General features: G+C 43.9%; 1 protein-coding gene across 2 annotated transcripts in view; it reads right to left on the minus strand.

Moving 5' to 3' along the window:
• prcp (prolylcarboxypeptidase (angiotensinase C)) overlaps positions 1 to 14,566 on the minus strand; it is a 72,582-nt gene extending 58,016 nt beyond the window's left edge. Inside the window, exons 1-2 of one of the 2 annotated variants that reach the window (XM_068033917.1) lie at positions 14,336 to 14,566; positions 4,266 to 4,406 (exon numbers count right to left, since the gene is read on the minus strand). In XM_068033917.1, the coding sequence (XP_067890018.1) occupies positions 4,266 to 4,406; positions 14,336 to 14,506 (312 nt within the window). In that variant the 5' untranslated portion in view covers positions 14,507 to 14,566. The remainder of the gene's footprint in view (positions 1 to 4,265; positions 4,407 to 14,335) is intronic. The other variant, XM_068033918.1, reaches the window with a different exon arrangement.
• Positions 14,567 to 16,536: the final 1,970 nt, after the last annotated feature.

Genomic DNA, 16,536 nt, shown 5'->3' on the forward strand with positions numbered 1-16,536 from the left:
CCCCATTCCCCAATCTTTCTCTTCCCAACACTTGAACCCTCACAATTTCAGGCAAGTCCTGTGGGAATTTAGATGGGTAGGCTAAATAGACTGTTCTGCTCCTACCTGAAATTATTACTTTGTTATTTATAACTATATGATCTATCATTGTAAAAAAAGGCTATGTTGGTTGATTTTGAGTTGAAATGGTTAAAACTTTTTTGTCTGAATCCAATTCAGCAAATGAGTTTATACCCCCTACACCTAAATCTGTGAGGTTTCTAGTTAGTGTTGTACAATTACAATAACTTGTCATTATTGCCAAATTACACTTTGGAAACACAGTACATCATCTTACTGCTGTTGCTGGAATAGATTGATGTACTGGGAAAGGGGAAATATTTATAGCTTTTGAGCAAAGCCTGATCCTTTTTCTGCTCAGCCTTGACTCTGCATAGTCCTCCATGTGTGTCATTATGCATCTGCCATATCTCTGATCACTGAGAAATTAGCAAGTGAAAAATTGATAAAATGTAACAAAAGTAACAGTGAAAGCACAAAACAGAGTAATCATAAAACAAGATGACTAGCATAGCAAGGAAGATCATAATCCAGATAAGGAAGTAAAAGCACAGGAGGAAGCTGAGGAGAACAATTGCAGGAAACTAAAAACTAAAAGGATGAAATGAAAAATCACAGCTTAGTTGAGCAATTTTAAAAACAAATATGCATCCCATGTACTGATAAATACACCTTTAATGTTATAACATTCTAAGATTCCTGCACACAAGCAATTTAGTAGTTGTAAACTTGTTTCAACATTACTTGTTGAAAACATTTTCACCTTATTGAAAGAATTAAGTTGTGTAATGAGAAAGAATAATTGACAATCTAGTGGTGCGAGATCCCTTGGGGACGAACGACCATAAATATGATAGAATTCTTCATCATGATGGAGAGTGAGTAGTTGATTCTGAGACTAGGGTCCTGAATCTTAGTAAAGAAAACTACGAAGGTATGAGGCGCGAATTGGCCAAGATGGATTGGGAAACGTTACTTAAAGGCATGACGGTGGATAGGCAACGGCAAACATTTAAAGAGCGCATGGATGAACTGCAACGATTGTTTATCTCTGTCTGGTGCAAAAGTAAAATGGGAAAGGTAGCCAACCCATGGCTTACAAGGGAAATTAAAGATAGCATTAGATCCAAGGAACAAGCATATAAATTTGCCAGGAAAAACAACAGACCTGAGGATTGGGAGCAGTTTAGAATTCAGCAAAGGAGGACCAAGGGATTGATTAAGAAGGGGAAAATAGAGTATGAGAGCAAGCTTGTGGGGAACATAAAAACTGACTGTAAAAGTTTCTCTAGGTACGTGAAGAGAAAAAGATTGGTGAAGACAAATGTAGGTCCCTTACAGTCAGAAACAGGGCAATTTATTATGGGGAATAAAGAAATGGCTGACCAACTGAATGCATACTTTGGTTCTTTCTTCACAAAGGATGTTACAAATATCATACCAGAAATGTTGGGGAACACAGGGCTTAGTGAGAGAGGAACTGAAAGAAATCAGTATTAGTAGAGAAATGGTGTTGGGGAAATTGATGGGTTAGAAGGCTGATAAATCCCCAGGGCCTGATGGTATGCATCCCAGAGTACTTAAGGAAGTGGCCCTAGAAATAGTGGATGCATTTGGTGGTCATCTTCCAAGATTCCATAGACTCGAACAGTTCCTACAGATTGGAGGGTAGCTAATGTAACCCCACTATTTAAAAAGGGAGGGAGAGAGAAAGCAGGGAATTATAGACCAGTCTGTAGTGGGGAAAATTCTACAGTCCATTATCAAATTATCAAATGATCATTATTGTAGCAGAGCACTTGGAGAACAGTGGTAGAATCTAACAGAGTCAGCATGGTTTACAAAAAGGAAATCATGCTTGACAAATCTACTAGAATTCTTCGAGGATGTAACTAGTAGAGTTGATGAGGGGGAGCCAGTGGATGTGGTTTATTTGGACTTTCAGAAGGCGTTCGACAAAGTCCCACATAAGAGATTAGCGTGTAAAATTAAAGCGCATGGGATTGGGGGGTAGTGTATTGCGATGGATAGAAAATTGGTTGGCGGACAGGAAACAAAGAGTAGGGATAAATGGGTCTTTCTCCAAATGGCAGGCAGTGACTAGTGGGGTAGCGCAGGGATTGGTGCTAGGACCCCAACTATTCACAATATACATTAATGATTTAGATGAGGGAACTAAATGTAATATCTCCAAATTTGCAGATGACACAAAACTGGATGGGAGGGTGAGTTGTGAGGAGGATGCAGAGAGGCTCCAGGGTGATTTGGACAAGTTGAGTGAGTGGGCTAATGCATGGCAGATGCAGTATAATGTGGATAAATGTGAGGTTATCCACTGTGGTAGCAAAAACAGGAAGGCAGATTATCATCTGAATGGCTATAAACTGAGAGGGTAATATGCAACGAAACCTGGGTGGTTTTGTACACCAGTCGCTGAAGGTAAGCATGCAGGTGCAACAGGCTGTAAAAAAAGAAAATGGTACGTTGGCCTTCATAGCGAGAGGATTCGAGTACAGGAGCAGGGATGTCTTGCTGCAATTATACAGGGCCTAGGTGAGGCCACACCTGGAATATTGTGTGCAGTTTTGGTCTCCTTATCTGAGGAAGGATGCTCTTGCTATAGAGAGAGTGCAGCGAAGGTTTACCAGACTGATTCCTGGGATGGTGGGACTGACATCTGAGGAGAGATTGAGTTGGTTAGGATTATATTCGCTGGAGTTCAGCGAGCGGGGATCTCATAGGAAACTATAAAATTCTAACAGGACTTGACAGGGTAGATGCAGGAAGGATGTTCCCGATGGTGGGGGGAGTCCAGAACCAGGGGTCATAGTCTAAGGATACGGGGTAAACCTTTCAGGACTGAGATGAGGAGAAATTTCTTCACCCAGAGAGTGGTGAGCCTGTGGAATTCGCTACCACAGAAAGCAGTTGAGGTCAAAACATTGTATGTTTTCAAGAAGAGACCCCTCTTGGGTCGAAAGGGATCAAAGGGTATGGGGCGAAAGTGGGAACAGCCGAGTTGGATGATCAGCCATGATCATAATGAATGGCAGAGCAGGCTCGAAAGGCCGAATGGCCTACTCCTGCTCCTATTTTCTATGTTTCTATGTTAAGTTTAGCAGATTCAACTGTACAAAATCGAGTGTTTTTGTTAACACAGCTCAATAGTAAATTAGCAACTCTGTAAACATATATATCTAAACTTAAAATAGTTTGGAAACTGCTGTAATCTTCCCAGTATGCTGTTATATTCAAAAGATTGACATTCTATGACTTGAAAATTCTTTAGCAGAATTATAAAGTGGTAAAATCAGGAAAGTAGTAAAATCAATTTACAGCATCATCACTGCATACAAGAAAGTAGTTATAGGGGTGACTTTCCTGGGTCTGCACCCATGAAAACTGAATCACCTGAGCTCAGTGAATATTGGAACGGTATGCACGCCTGTCAAAGAAACTACTCGATTTTCCAATACTCACTGTGTCCATGCAATTAGTGCAGCTGGATGCCGGCCCAGACATAACACCCCTTCTAGCTCATAAAATAAGCAACTAATGCATAAATAAAAACAAGAAATGCTGGAAATACTCAGCATGTCTGGCAGCATCTGTGGAGAGAGAAGCAGAGTTAATGTTTCAGCTCAGTGACCCTTCACCAGTTCTGATGAAGGGTCACTGACCTGAAACGTTAACTCTGCTTCTCTCTCCACAGATGCTGCCAGACCTGCTGAGAATTTCCAGCATTTCTTGTTTTTATTTCAGATTTCCAACATCTGCAGTATTTTGCTTTTAAATAATGCATAAAATTGTCTACTTATTTTACGCTGGAAAAAATATGCAATAAACTCAGCACTGCCAACAATACTTTAGCACTTTAATAGTTCCATTTTCATTATACAATAGAATCAAATCTATAGTAAGTTAAAACTGCTGGGGTGACAAAAATTTGCCCCGTTTCCTGATTGCTATGCAGTAATCTCTCCTGGGAAGTATGCAAATGAATCTCTGGTGAAGACAGGATTGGGCTAAACTGAGATTCCCACCCAACCCCTCCCCTCAGGCTAACACTCTCTAAGCTCACACCTAAAGAATGCCCATTTCAGGGCAGGGGAAGGGAAACATCACACAAAAAAAATGGCAACAGAAGTTAAATTTCAGAAGAGGAAGAGAAAAGGAAAGAAAACTTACAAAGTAAATGCTCTTACCGTATTGTTACAGAACCATGTGATGTCTCCCTCATTTCCTGTATAGAAAAGAATGGGACCTCCATTCTGATTCCAGTATCTGTCTGCTATCAGGTACCTTTGTTCGAACGTAGCATCTTCAACAAATCCAAAGTGATCAATCTGTGGTAAATACAATTTTCACGTTTAGTTTCAGATATAATTTGGCTAGCTATACATGAACATTTAATTGATTTGTTTGTCTGACACTAATGCAGTAGAATAATAGCATCAAACATTTGTTAGGTCTAATAGATTTCCCATGGTGTTGCTCATGGGAAGTTTGGAACCTTGTGTGCAGATTCTGAAGGTTACTTTGGTCCTCTTGTAGCCTAAATGCAACAGCAATTCATCCATCATTGTATTATAGCAAATTTACTAAAAAAAAAAAAATCACATGGCTGACACAAAGTAAAAAAAACACATTACATACGATTGTCTACAGGAGTAAAATTAAAACTATAACACAAGCTCAGGATTATCACCATCAGAATGAAGGGGGAAGTTAGCAAAATGTTTCTCAAATCATTATTAGGACATGGAACACTTTACTACAAGCGGCTGTTGAGGGAAGCAGGACAAAATAATTCAGTAGAGAACTGGAGAACTACTGAAAAAGGATAAATATAAAAGATGCAGAGATAAAGATTAACTTGTTCCAGTTGAACAATTTGTATCAGTTTTGCTTTGTGGGCCAAATGGTCTCTTTCTGTGCTATTATAATTATGATCCTCTGAACTCCCACATCCCCAAAGTTGTCCACGGTATCATTACTTTGGTGACATGATACAAGCTGTCACGGACATTCTGAATATTGTAGTTTTCATTACACTCTCAGCAAACTACAACTCCCATACTGCATTCTCCCTCCCTCTCAGGTGTACTTTTAACTTTATGATCCATTTTACACCAAATTGACCACCCATTATACACCTCACCCAATTTTCCTCTGCTTTAAAATCAGGTTGTTGTACACAGTCACCCAAAATTAAAATTACCCGAACTCCCTCACACATACATTCACATACACACAGTGGCGCAGTGGTTAGCACCGCAGCCTCACGGCTCCAGCGACCCGGGTTCAATTCTGGGTACTGCCTGTGTGGAGTTTGCAAGTTCTCCCTGTGTCTGCGTGGGTTTTCTCCGGGTGCTCCGGTTTCCTCCCACAAACCAAAAGACTTGCAGGTTGGTAGGTAAATTGGCCATTATAAATTGCCCCTAGTATAGGTAGGTGGTAGGGAAATATAGAGATAGGTGGGGATGTGGTAGGAATATGGGATTAGTGTAGGATTAGTATATATGGGTGGTTGATGGTCGGCACAGACTCGGTGGGCCGAAGGGCCTGTTTCAGTGCTGTATCTCTAAACTAAACTAAATGCTTCACAGCAGCTGGAAATCCCCAGCGTTCGAATGCCCACATGAAATTTCCAAGTCAGGCTTAGGGCCCAGACAGAAACACAGGCCTTGTTGGGGAAACTTCCTGCAGACATTTCAAATATTAAATGACCAATTTTACATCAATATTGTAGTGAGGTCTTTTTCAGAATTGCATAATGTGTGTGTGTGTTTTATGTTGTAAATGCTACTACTAGTTGAATATAAATCAGCAGAGTAGAGGAAAATGTCTTTGAAAAAAGTGAAGCAATTATTTAATTGATTGGCTGGTTGGTTGGTGTTGTAGTACTTTGAGTTATGAAGAGCAGCTCAGTAAAATGATTGAAGGATTTAATAGCTTGGTATCACATTATTAACTTGGTACTTTTTGTGGAATCCTGGGAAATCCTTAATTCGGATTTTCTTGCTGGTTAACAATATCTAACTTAGATACTATAACTGATGGATTGTAAATTAGATTTTTTCACAAGTTGTCATAGAGAGATACAGCACTGAAACAGGCCCTTCGGCCCACCGAGTCTGTGCCGACCATCAGCCACCCATTTAAACTAATCCTATATTAATCCCATATTCCCTACCACATCCCCACCTTCCCTCAATTCTCCTACCACCTACCTATACTAGGGGCAATTTACAATGGCCAATTTACATATCAACTTGCAAGTCTTTGGCTGTGGGAGGAAACCGGAGCACCCGGCAGAAACCCACGCGGTCACAGGGAGAACTTGCAAACTCCGCACAGGCAGTACCCAGAACTGAACCCGGGTCACTGGAGCTGTGAGGCTGCGGTGCTAACCTTTGCGCCACTGTGTCGCCCTGTGATAGGATAATGCTTACATTGAACTATATACTTAACCGTGCTTGTGTTATGCCCTGGTTAGAAGTGGTTGAGAAGTGACTTGGTGGGAAGCTGGGGCCTGGGGGTTTCATTGACCAAATGTTTTACTGACCCTAAATAGTAAAAAGGTAAACTTTAGCAAAAATTCAAGCAGAGTATGTGTGTCAGAACCAAAAGATAACACCTTGGTAGAATTCCAGAGACCCAGATAGAGGGCAGAGAAAACAATATTGCCTTGAATCCTATACAAGATAGCTGGATACCAAGGCTACCATATTTAACTTGTTTTGGCCAGGCACTGGCATTGAAACAGTAACATGCTGATAAGGGTCCAAGTGAGAAAAACAGTTGACGTTAGGGATCATGAGACACTGGCATGGGAAGGCAGGTGGGCACACGACATCAATTGCAATCGGGCAGCTAAAATCAAAGCAAGGCAATGATTGGGTTAAATCACTCTCCACAGGCTTTGCTGTGTAGCAAGAGTATAAGAAAGTGTGCCCTAAGCACTTAAAGTGTAGAGGTATTTGGCCAGAGGTTTGGGACCATCCTGCAGATGAAACCTTGTGAAAGGATGGCTGCTGGAAAGACCACATATGGACGTGTGGCATTGAATGACGTGATGGTGCCTAGGACACAACCATTGGGAGTAGTCGTGTGAAGATCAAACTTCTACCCAGAACATAACAGTGATGCTGTTGCGCTTTGATACTAGTGGTCAGACATTTAGGAAATCTTACGCCCCCACCTCAATGAATTTCGCGCTCGGCATGACGATGAGCTCTTCTTCCGTCGCCTCCGCCTCCGGGCTCACTTCTTCGACCAGGAGTCCTCCCCCCGACCAGCAGACCCATTCACCCGCCTCCAGCATTCTCCCTCTACCTGGACCCCTCCCCCTGGCCTCTTACCCGCTCTTGATCTCTTCATTGAAAACTGTCGGCGAGACATTGGTCGTCTCAATTTCTCTGCCCCCCTCACTCACTCTAACCTGTCCCCCTCTGAACTTGAGGCACTCCGTTCTCTCAGGTCTAACCCCGACATGGTCATCAAACCTGCAGACAAGGGTGGTGCTGTTGTCGTATGGCGTACCGACCTCTACCTTGCAGAAGCTCAACGCCAACTCACAGACACCTCTTCCTACCTCCCTCTGGACCACGACCCCACCACCGAACATCAAGCCACCGTCCAAAGGACTGTCACTGACCTCATCTCCTCTGGAGATCTTCCCTCTACAGCTTCCAACCTCATAGTCCCGCAACCCCAGACAGCACGCTTCTACCTCCTTCCCAAAATCCACAAACGGGACTGTCCCGGCAGACCCATTGTGTCAGCCTGCTCCTGCCCCACTGAACTTATTTCTTCCTATCTAGACTCTATCTTTTCTCCGCTGGTCCAGTCTCTTCCCACCTACATCCGTGACTCTTCTGACGCCCTACGTCATTTTGACAATTTCCAGTTTCCTGGTCCCAACCGCCTCCTCTTCACTATGGACGTCCAATCGCTCTACACCTCCATCCCCCACCAGGATGGTTTGAGGGCTCTCCGCTTCTTCCTGGAACAGAGGCCCAACCAGTCCCCATCCACCAACACCCTCCTCCGCCTGGCTGAACTTGTTCTCACATTGAACAACTTCTCCTTCAACTCCATGCATTTCCTTCAAGTAAAAGGTGTCGCTACGGGTACCCGCATGGGTCCTAGTTATGCCTGTCTTTTTGTGGGATATGTCGAGCATTCTTTGTTCCAGTCCTACTCAGGCCCCCTCCCCCAACTCTTTTTCCGGTATATTGATGACTGTATCGGTGCCGTTTCCTGCTCCCGCCCCGAACTAGAAAATTTTATCAACTTTGCTTCCAATTTCCACCCTTCTCTCACCTTTACATGGTCCATCTCTGACACTTCCCTTCCCTTCCTCGACTTCTCTGTCTCCATCTCTGGGGATAGGTTGTCTACCAATATCCATTATAAGCCCACTGACTCCCACAGCTACCTCGACTACACTTCTTCACACCCTACCTCCTGTAAGGACTCCATTCCATTCTCCCAGTTTCTCCGTCTCCGACGCATCTGCTCTGATGATGCTACCTTCCGTGACAGCACTTCTGATATGACCTCCTTTTTCCTCAACCGAGGATTTCCCCCCACTGTGGTTGACAGGGCCCTCAACCGTGTCCGACCCATTCCCCGCACCTCTACCCTCACCCCTTCCGCTCCCTCCCAGAACCGTGACAGGGTTCCCCTTGTCCTCACTTTTCATCCCACCAGCCTCCATATCCAAAGGATCATCCTCCGCCATTTTCGCCACCTCCAGCGTGATGCCACTACCAGTCGCATCTCCCCCTCCCTTCCCCTGTCAGCATTCCGAAGGGATCGTTCCCTCCGCGACACCCTGGTCCACTCCTCCATTACCCCCACCACCTCATCCCCGTCCCAGGGCACCTTCCCTTGCAATCGCAGGAGGTGTAATACCTGCCCATTTACCTCCTCTCTCCTCACTATCCCAGGCCCCAAACACTCCTTTCAGGTGAAGCAGCGATTTACTTGTACTTCTTTCAATGTAGTATACTGTATTCGCTGCTCACAGTGTGGTCTCCTCTACATTGGGGAGACCAAGCGCAGACTGGGTGACCGCTTTGCGGAACATCTCCGCTCAGTGCGCAAGCAGGACACTGAGCTTCCGGTTGCTTGCCATTTCAACACTCCCCCCTGCTCTCATGCTCACATCTCTGTCCTGGGATTGCTGCAGTGTTCCAGTGAACATCAACGCAAGCTCGAGGAACAGCATCTCATCTACCGATTAGGCACACTACAGCCTGCCGGACTGAACATTGAGTTCAATAATTTCAGAGCATGACAGCCCCCCACTTTACTTTCATTTTTAGGCATTTTTAGTTATTTTTTCTTCCTTTTTTTTTACATTCCTTTTTACATTTTTTACAATCTTTTTTTGCATTTATTTCATTTCATCTTAGTTTGTTCAGTTTGCTTACCCACTGTTTTTTTCAGGTTGTTTTTCTTCAGGTTTGCACTTGCTGCTGTTCAATATTCAGTATATTCACACCTAATCTGTACTAATGCTTTGTCTTTCAACACACCATTAACATATTGTTTGCCTTTGCTCTGTGACCTTTTGGTCAGCTATGTGGCCTGGTCCAATCTGCACCTTCTCCTTTGTTATCTCTTGCCCAACCCCCACCTCACTTGTTTATAATCTGTGACTTTTCTAATATTTGTCAGTTCCGAAGAAGGGTCACTGACCCGAAACGTTAACTCTGCTTCTCTTTCCACAGATGCTGCCAGACCTGCTGAGTGAATCCAGCATTTCTTGTTTTTGTTTCAGATTTCCAGCATCCGCAGTATTTTGCTTTTATTTAGCAAATCTTCCTTCCACTGAATAAAATATAACCACCATCGCTAATAAGGATATCACCACAAATCATTTTGGAACATGAGAGCGAAGGGGTTAAAGGGTTAATTAACAGACCCCCAAATTCTAACATTGGTATATTTGTTACTTGAATTAACTCATAATTAGACACAGATATTTGATTTGTAACTTAGCAATTGGGTAATTAGTTGAAACTATCACTATTTTTGTCCCACTGATGTGTTTTAGGAAAACTAAATAAAATTTAATGTGAGGAGAGATTAAATAACGAAGCTGTCATCGGACAAAGGAAAAAACAAGCATATGGTTAAAAAAAAATAATAAAAAATAGAAAAATATAAAAGGCCAGTCATGCTCTGAAATTGTTGAACTCAAGGTTGAATCCGGAAAGCTGTAGAATGCCTAATTGAAAAGAACAGGTGCTGCTCCTCGAGCTTGCCTTGATGTTCACTGGAACACTGCAGCAGGCCAAGGACAGAAATGTGGGCATGAGAGCAGGGAGGGGGGAGGAGGAGGACGAGGGGGAGGGGGAGTGGGGGGAGGAAGTGTCAAAATGGAAAGCAACCGGAAGCTTGGGGTCTTGCTTTCGGACCGAGTGGAGGTGTTCCGCAAAGCAGTCACCCAATCTGCATTTGGTCTCCCCAGCCTAGAGGTGACCGCATTGTGAGCACGAATACAGTATACTAAATTGAACGAAGTACAAGTAAATCGCTGCTTCACCAGGAAGGAAGGTTTGGGGCCTTGGATGATGAGGAGAGAGGAAGTAAAAGGGTAGGTATTACACCTCCTGCGAAAGCATTGGAAGGTGCTGTGGAAGGGGACAAGGTGTCGCGGGTGGAGGAGTGGACCATGTGGTGTTGCAGAGGGAACGATCTGTTCAGAATGCTGAAATGAAAGGAGAAGGGAAGAGGTGTTTGGTGGTGGCATCACATTAAAGGTGACAGAAATGGCATAGGATGATCTGTTGGATATGGAAGCTGATGGGGTGGAAAGCGAGGACAAGGGGAATCCTGTTGCGGTTCTGGGAGGGAGGGGAAGGAGTGAGAGCAGAGTGTGGGAAATAGGTCAGACAGGTTTGAGGGCCCTGTCAACCATAGATGGTTGCGGGGGAGGGGGGGTGGTGGGGGTTAGTCCTCGGCTGACAAAAAAGGAAGACATGTCAGAGCTGCTGTTGTGGAAGGTTACTTCATCATAACAAATGCGTCAGAGACAGAGAAACTGGGAGAATGGGATGGAGTCCTAACAAGATACAGGGTGTGAGGAAATGTAGTCAAGGTAGCCTCGGGAGTCATTGGGCTTTAATGGCATTCATTGTCCTGCCAAGATATGTCGTTTAGATCCAGTGATTACTGTTAAGGCTACAAAGACAACTAATTTAAATAAAAGTCACCATCAGCTTTAATTTCTCCAGTTCACATCTCTATCAGACATGCCAACTCTCACGTCTTTATCCTGAGATGCACAATTCCATGCTAAAATTAAGCATGACTTGCAATCTTGCCAGAGGGCTCTAAAATCTCAGGATTTTTTATAGATGTTCAAAAATATGCCTTTCCTAAGTCGTGCTCCTCCCCGGTTGGAACATTGTGTCTCCAAATCAACACTAAGAGAAATGCGTGATGATACTGAGGAAGGATCCTTAAAAGGTGCATGGAGGCTGCTCCTTTGAAATGGGAACAAAAAGACTCAAATTTAAACATAAACCTACTTTTATACTGCATGACACACTTTTCCTGATAGTGGCACCCACACCTGATGCATTACACAGCAAACCAAGAGTAATTTCACAGAGATTCACTTCAGGTTTTTAAATCAGGTCTTCCAGCATAAGCCTCATAAAATCCAGGCAAGTTTACTTTCTATTTGAGACCAGGGATTGGGATTTCAATGTCTTTCCCTTGGCCCAGGAATACAAGAACATAAAAAATAGTAGCAGGAGTAGACAGCCCTTCAAGCATGCTCCGCTATTCAATAATATCATGGAAGGTCTGATCGTGGCCTTAACTCCACTTTCCTGCCTGCCCCCATAACCCTCGACTTGCTTGTAGTTCAAAAATCTGTCTAACGCAACCTTGAATATATTCAATGGCCCAGCCTCCACTGCTCTCGAGGGTAGAGAATTCCAAAGATTAATGACCCTCAGATTCCTCCACAGCTGCATCTTAAATGGGAGACCCCTTATTCTGAAACTGTGCCCCCTAGTTCTAGATTCTCCCCATGAGGGGAAACATCCTCTCAGCATCTACCCTGTCAAGGCACAGTGGCGCAGTGGTTAGCACCGCAGCCTCACAGCTCCAGCGACCCGGGTTCAATTCTGGGTACTGCCTGTGTGGAGTTTGCAAGTTCTCCCTGTGTCTGCGTGGGCTTCCTCCGGGTGCTCCGGTTTCCTCCCACATGCCAAAAGACTTGCAGGTTGATAGGTTAATTGGTCATTATAAATTGCCCCTAGTATAGGTAGATGGTAGGAGAATATAGGGACAGGTGGGGATGTGGTAGGAATATGGAATTAGTGTAGGATTAGTATAAATGGGTAGCTGATGGTCGGCACGGACTCGGTGGGCCGAAGGGCCTGTTTCAGTGCTGTATCTCTAAAATTAAAAACTAAGAATCTTACGTTTCAATAAAATCACCTCTCAATCTTCTAAACTCCAATGAGTAAAGGCCCAACCTGCTCAACCTTTCCTCATAAGACAACCCCTTCTTCCCAGGAATCAACCTACTGAACCTTCTCTGAACTGCCTCCAATGCAAGATTATCTCTCCTAAAATAAAGGAGACCAAAACCATATGCAGTACTCTGGGTGTGGTCTCACCAATGCCCTGTACAGTTGTAGCAAGACCTCCCTACTTTTAGACTCCATTCCCTTTGCAATAAATGCCAACATTTCATTTGCCTAATTACCTGCTTTATTTGCAAGCTAAATTTTTGTGACTCATGTACAAAGATACTCAGATCTGCTTTGTGCTGGCTGAGGCTGAACAGGCGATGAGGAGCCACTTCGCCATATCAGTGTTGGGTGCCAGTCTGGTGACCGCTGTGCACTATTTGTTGTGGCTGGTCAGAGTAAGGCTTCTGAATTAAAGGGCAATCTAGAAGGCCACAATGAAAACCCACTGCCAGCTGCCCATATCCAGATTGTGAAAGGAGGTACACAGGTTTATTGATGAGGCTGCAGGAAGTAAGCTACCAAGGTAGTGGCGCAGTCTAAATAAATAAATAAACACACAAGGACCTGAGGCATACAAGCCTGTATTTTTTGTTTATTTATCCCAGCTCACATACTCTACAAAAAAAATCCAATTGCCTCTTGAACCAGCCTTTTGAATAGAAAATATTAGTTTCATTTGTTAATTTGTAATTCGCCCCTGCCTTCCCCACAGACTCTTTCAGAGCATCACAGAAGCTATCTCTCGAAGAGAAAACAAATCTTAGGCAAAACAGTGGAGTCTTGAAGCGGGATATCTCTGAGACATTGATGAGTAAATACTGCAGCGGTGTGATGCTTTAAAAAATCCATAAGCACAAAGTGGAAAATGAAATCACATCCGAGGAATGAATCCTAAATCTGAAACTCATTAGGTGGAGAAGTCACAAGATGAAACCCACATCCTGCTATTCCAATGTCATTCAAAGTCAGACATGCTGCTACCCTCTTTAGGTCAACAGACTTAAATCACAATTTAGCATACTGGGTTGTTAACATACAATGCCACAGGGCAAAGAGTCAAGGTTTCATCTCTCCTGAGTTGACAAATCTAAGTTTGGCTATTGTAGAGGAGGGAAGTAGTCAGGACCCCCCTCAGGAGAGGAAAGAGGAAGTATACATCATCATCATATCTCTTCTGTGTTTCCTTATGACTACAAGAGCATGATCTGGCAAACGTTTTAACCTAAATACTGGCTTTTTGAAGTTGAGATTTCAATAAGGCTGAAGTCAGAAAAAAAATCAATTTGTTGATTATTGAATGCAGCCTTTTTAATCAGCGTGATTGAAGCAAGTTCACTCATTTAAATGTTAAACGTTGAAATAGGTTGCTACTTATTTGTAGATTAAATATAAACTGAGGAAGGAAATTATGCAGAAAAAAGAGAATTAGACTCCGTCAAAGACCCAAAGGCAATTATGAATTTGAAATCAATAAAGACGAAAGCAGGAAGGCAGCTCCGACTCTACAGCAGACACGGTTAATTTCTACACCAAAGCTTTCTGTGGTAAAGGGCGAACCCAGAGATGAATCTTGTACTGCGAAACCAGGAGGATGTACAACTTTCAAAATGACAATTGAAGATGCTGACCGGCCGGCTAATGTTTCTCCGACGCAAGCTCGGTGCAGATATTTCTAATTAAATTGCCGCTCCGGCAATCTGAACATTCAAGATTTTACTCATGACAAATCCGCGAGCCATGGCTTAAACCCCTATTCACCCACTCACCTTCTGCTCGAAATACCGAGTTTCATAATCGAATTGCTTCGTGGCCGCTGACTGGGCGGCCAGGGCTCCGGGGTGAGGGCGGCAGACAAGCGCCGAGCCCGCGGTCGCCAGGGACAAGGCCGCAGTCACTATGGTGACCACCACAAACGGCAGCTTCAGCTCGACCGCCATCTGCAGCCCTGAAAGTAATAGAGAGTCCCTCTGACAGGGGAGAAAACTACTGGGGGGGGGGGGACGACTTGGGTGGTGGGGGGTGGGAGTCCCACTGACAAGGGGAGGAGTCTGACAGCGAAGTCCCACTGACAGGGGGAGGAAACTGACGGGGGGGAGGAGTCTGACAGCAAAAGGAAACTGACAGGGGGAGGAGCCCGACTGACAGGGAGAGGTGTCCGACCTGGAGAGGAGTCTGACAGGGAGAGGCGACTGACCAGGGGGAGGGGTCCAACTGACAGGGGTAGGTGTCTGACCGGGGGGAGAAGTCCCACATGACCTGGGGAGATGTCCTACTGACAGGGGAAGGAATGCGACTAACAGGGGGAAGATCCTAACCAGGGGAGAAGTCACATTGACCCGGGGAGGAGTGCCAGACATGGTGCAACTTGGTCAAAAACTTCTACAGCCGCCTGCACCAGACTAACAAAGTCTGGTGCTGCACTGAAATGCCCTGATAACCTCTTCTTTGAGCTGCTGGTCGATAATCCCCTTGGTATCTATGTCATTTCCTATTAAATCATTGGATGGTGCAGACAAGTAAACTCCCACTTCTATGACCCCATGTGAACAAAATATTTTGGCCAAGCTCAGGCACTTCTATGATCATCCACGACCACTAAACGTAAACAGTGTTGCGTTTTACATAATACAGTTATTCACCAGGCACCATCGCAAATGATCACAACTCCCTTACACATATCCCAGTCATTGCAGAATTGGCCATCTTGTACTGTGCAAACTCCCGCAGCAGCCCTATTTGCATCACAAGATTTCTAAGAGATGAGCAGTGGTTTGTTTTGTGGCCTAACTCGCCACATCTAAAACAACTGATCTCATCCTGAAATTTCTGACGCATGCTTGACTGCCTCAACCAGGGCACACTGGCTTACTGAGTGGTTCCTCCATCAGACCATGTCTGGCCTCTCATTAATGTGATAGCCTGTACGCATGAGGCCATGAAATGATTACGATGTATGTCTCATTGCTGCTGATCAAGTAACCATATCTTTAAATCATCTGGAATGATGTCCAAAAATCTGTCTCTCAATGATAAAGATAGATCTTCATAGTCTGTTTAGAAACATCATCTGCCAGGTGACTTGGAGGTGTAAGGACCTCTTGATTCTCTCAGTTTCTTCAATTTGTCCCATACACCTCAGGCATTCAATCATTCTCTTCAGAAATAGCACACTTTACAGTAACAGTCCAAACTATGCAAAATTGATGAGAAATCAACATAAGCATTTTTCCGCTCAGTGACTGTCAGTCAGCTGTCTATTCATATTTGTCTCACTTGTCCCACATCTCACAATTCAAATGCCCAGAGAAAACTAACAATATCATCCTCTTTTAAATTTGGAATAAAGAAGAAAGGAAGAACTTGTATTAATACAATACCTTCAATATCCACAGGACATCTCAAAGCACTTCACACAATGAAGTACTTTGAAGTTTAGTCACTGTCATAAATCATAATTTGCTCACTGTCGTAAGCAAATGCAGCAGCCAATTTTGCACAGGAACCTTCCACAAACAGCACTGAGATCAAGAATCAATTAATCTCTTTTGATAGTGTTTGAGGGATGAATGTTCGCCAGGTCACCAGGAAAACTTCCCTGTTCTTCTTTTAATAATGCCACTGTTTTTTGATGTGCACCCGAGGAGGCAATCAAGGCGTTAGTTCAATATCTCAGTCAAAACAGTGTACCTCCAACTATGTAGTACTCCTTCAGTTCTCCAAGTGCTACTTAAAGTGTCACCTATTTTATGTGCTCAAGTCCTGGAGTGCAGCTCGAACACATGTCTTTCTAATCAAAGGCAAATGCGACAGAACTGAGTCAAGGAATTAGAAGTAAAAACAGAAAATTCTGGAAATACTCAACAGTTCATGACAGCACCTGTGGAGAGAGAAAGAGTTAACTTTTCAGGTCCATGACCTTTTGTCGGAACTGGAAACAAGTTAGAGCTGTGATAGGTTTTAAGCAAGT

The sequence above is a fragment of the Heterodontus francisci genome, chromosome 6, assembly GCF_036365525.1.
Source record: "Heterodontus francisci isolate sHetFra1 chromosome 6, sHetFra1.hap1, whole genome shotgun sequence".
Taxonomy (NCBI): Eukaryota; Metazoa; Chordata; class Chondrichthyes; order Heterodontiformes; family Heterodontidae; genus Heterodontus; species Heterodontus francisci.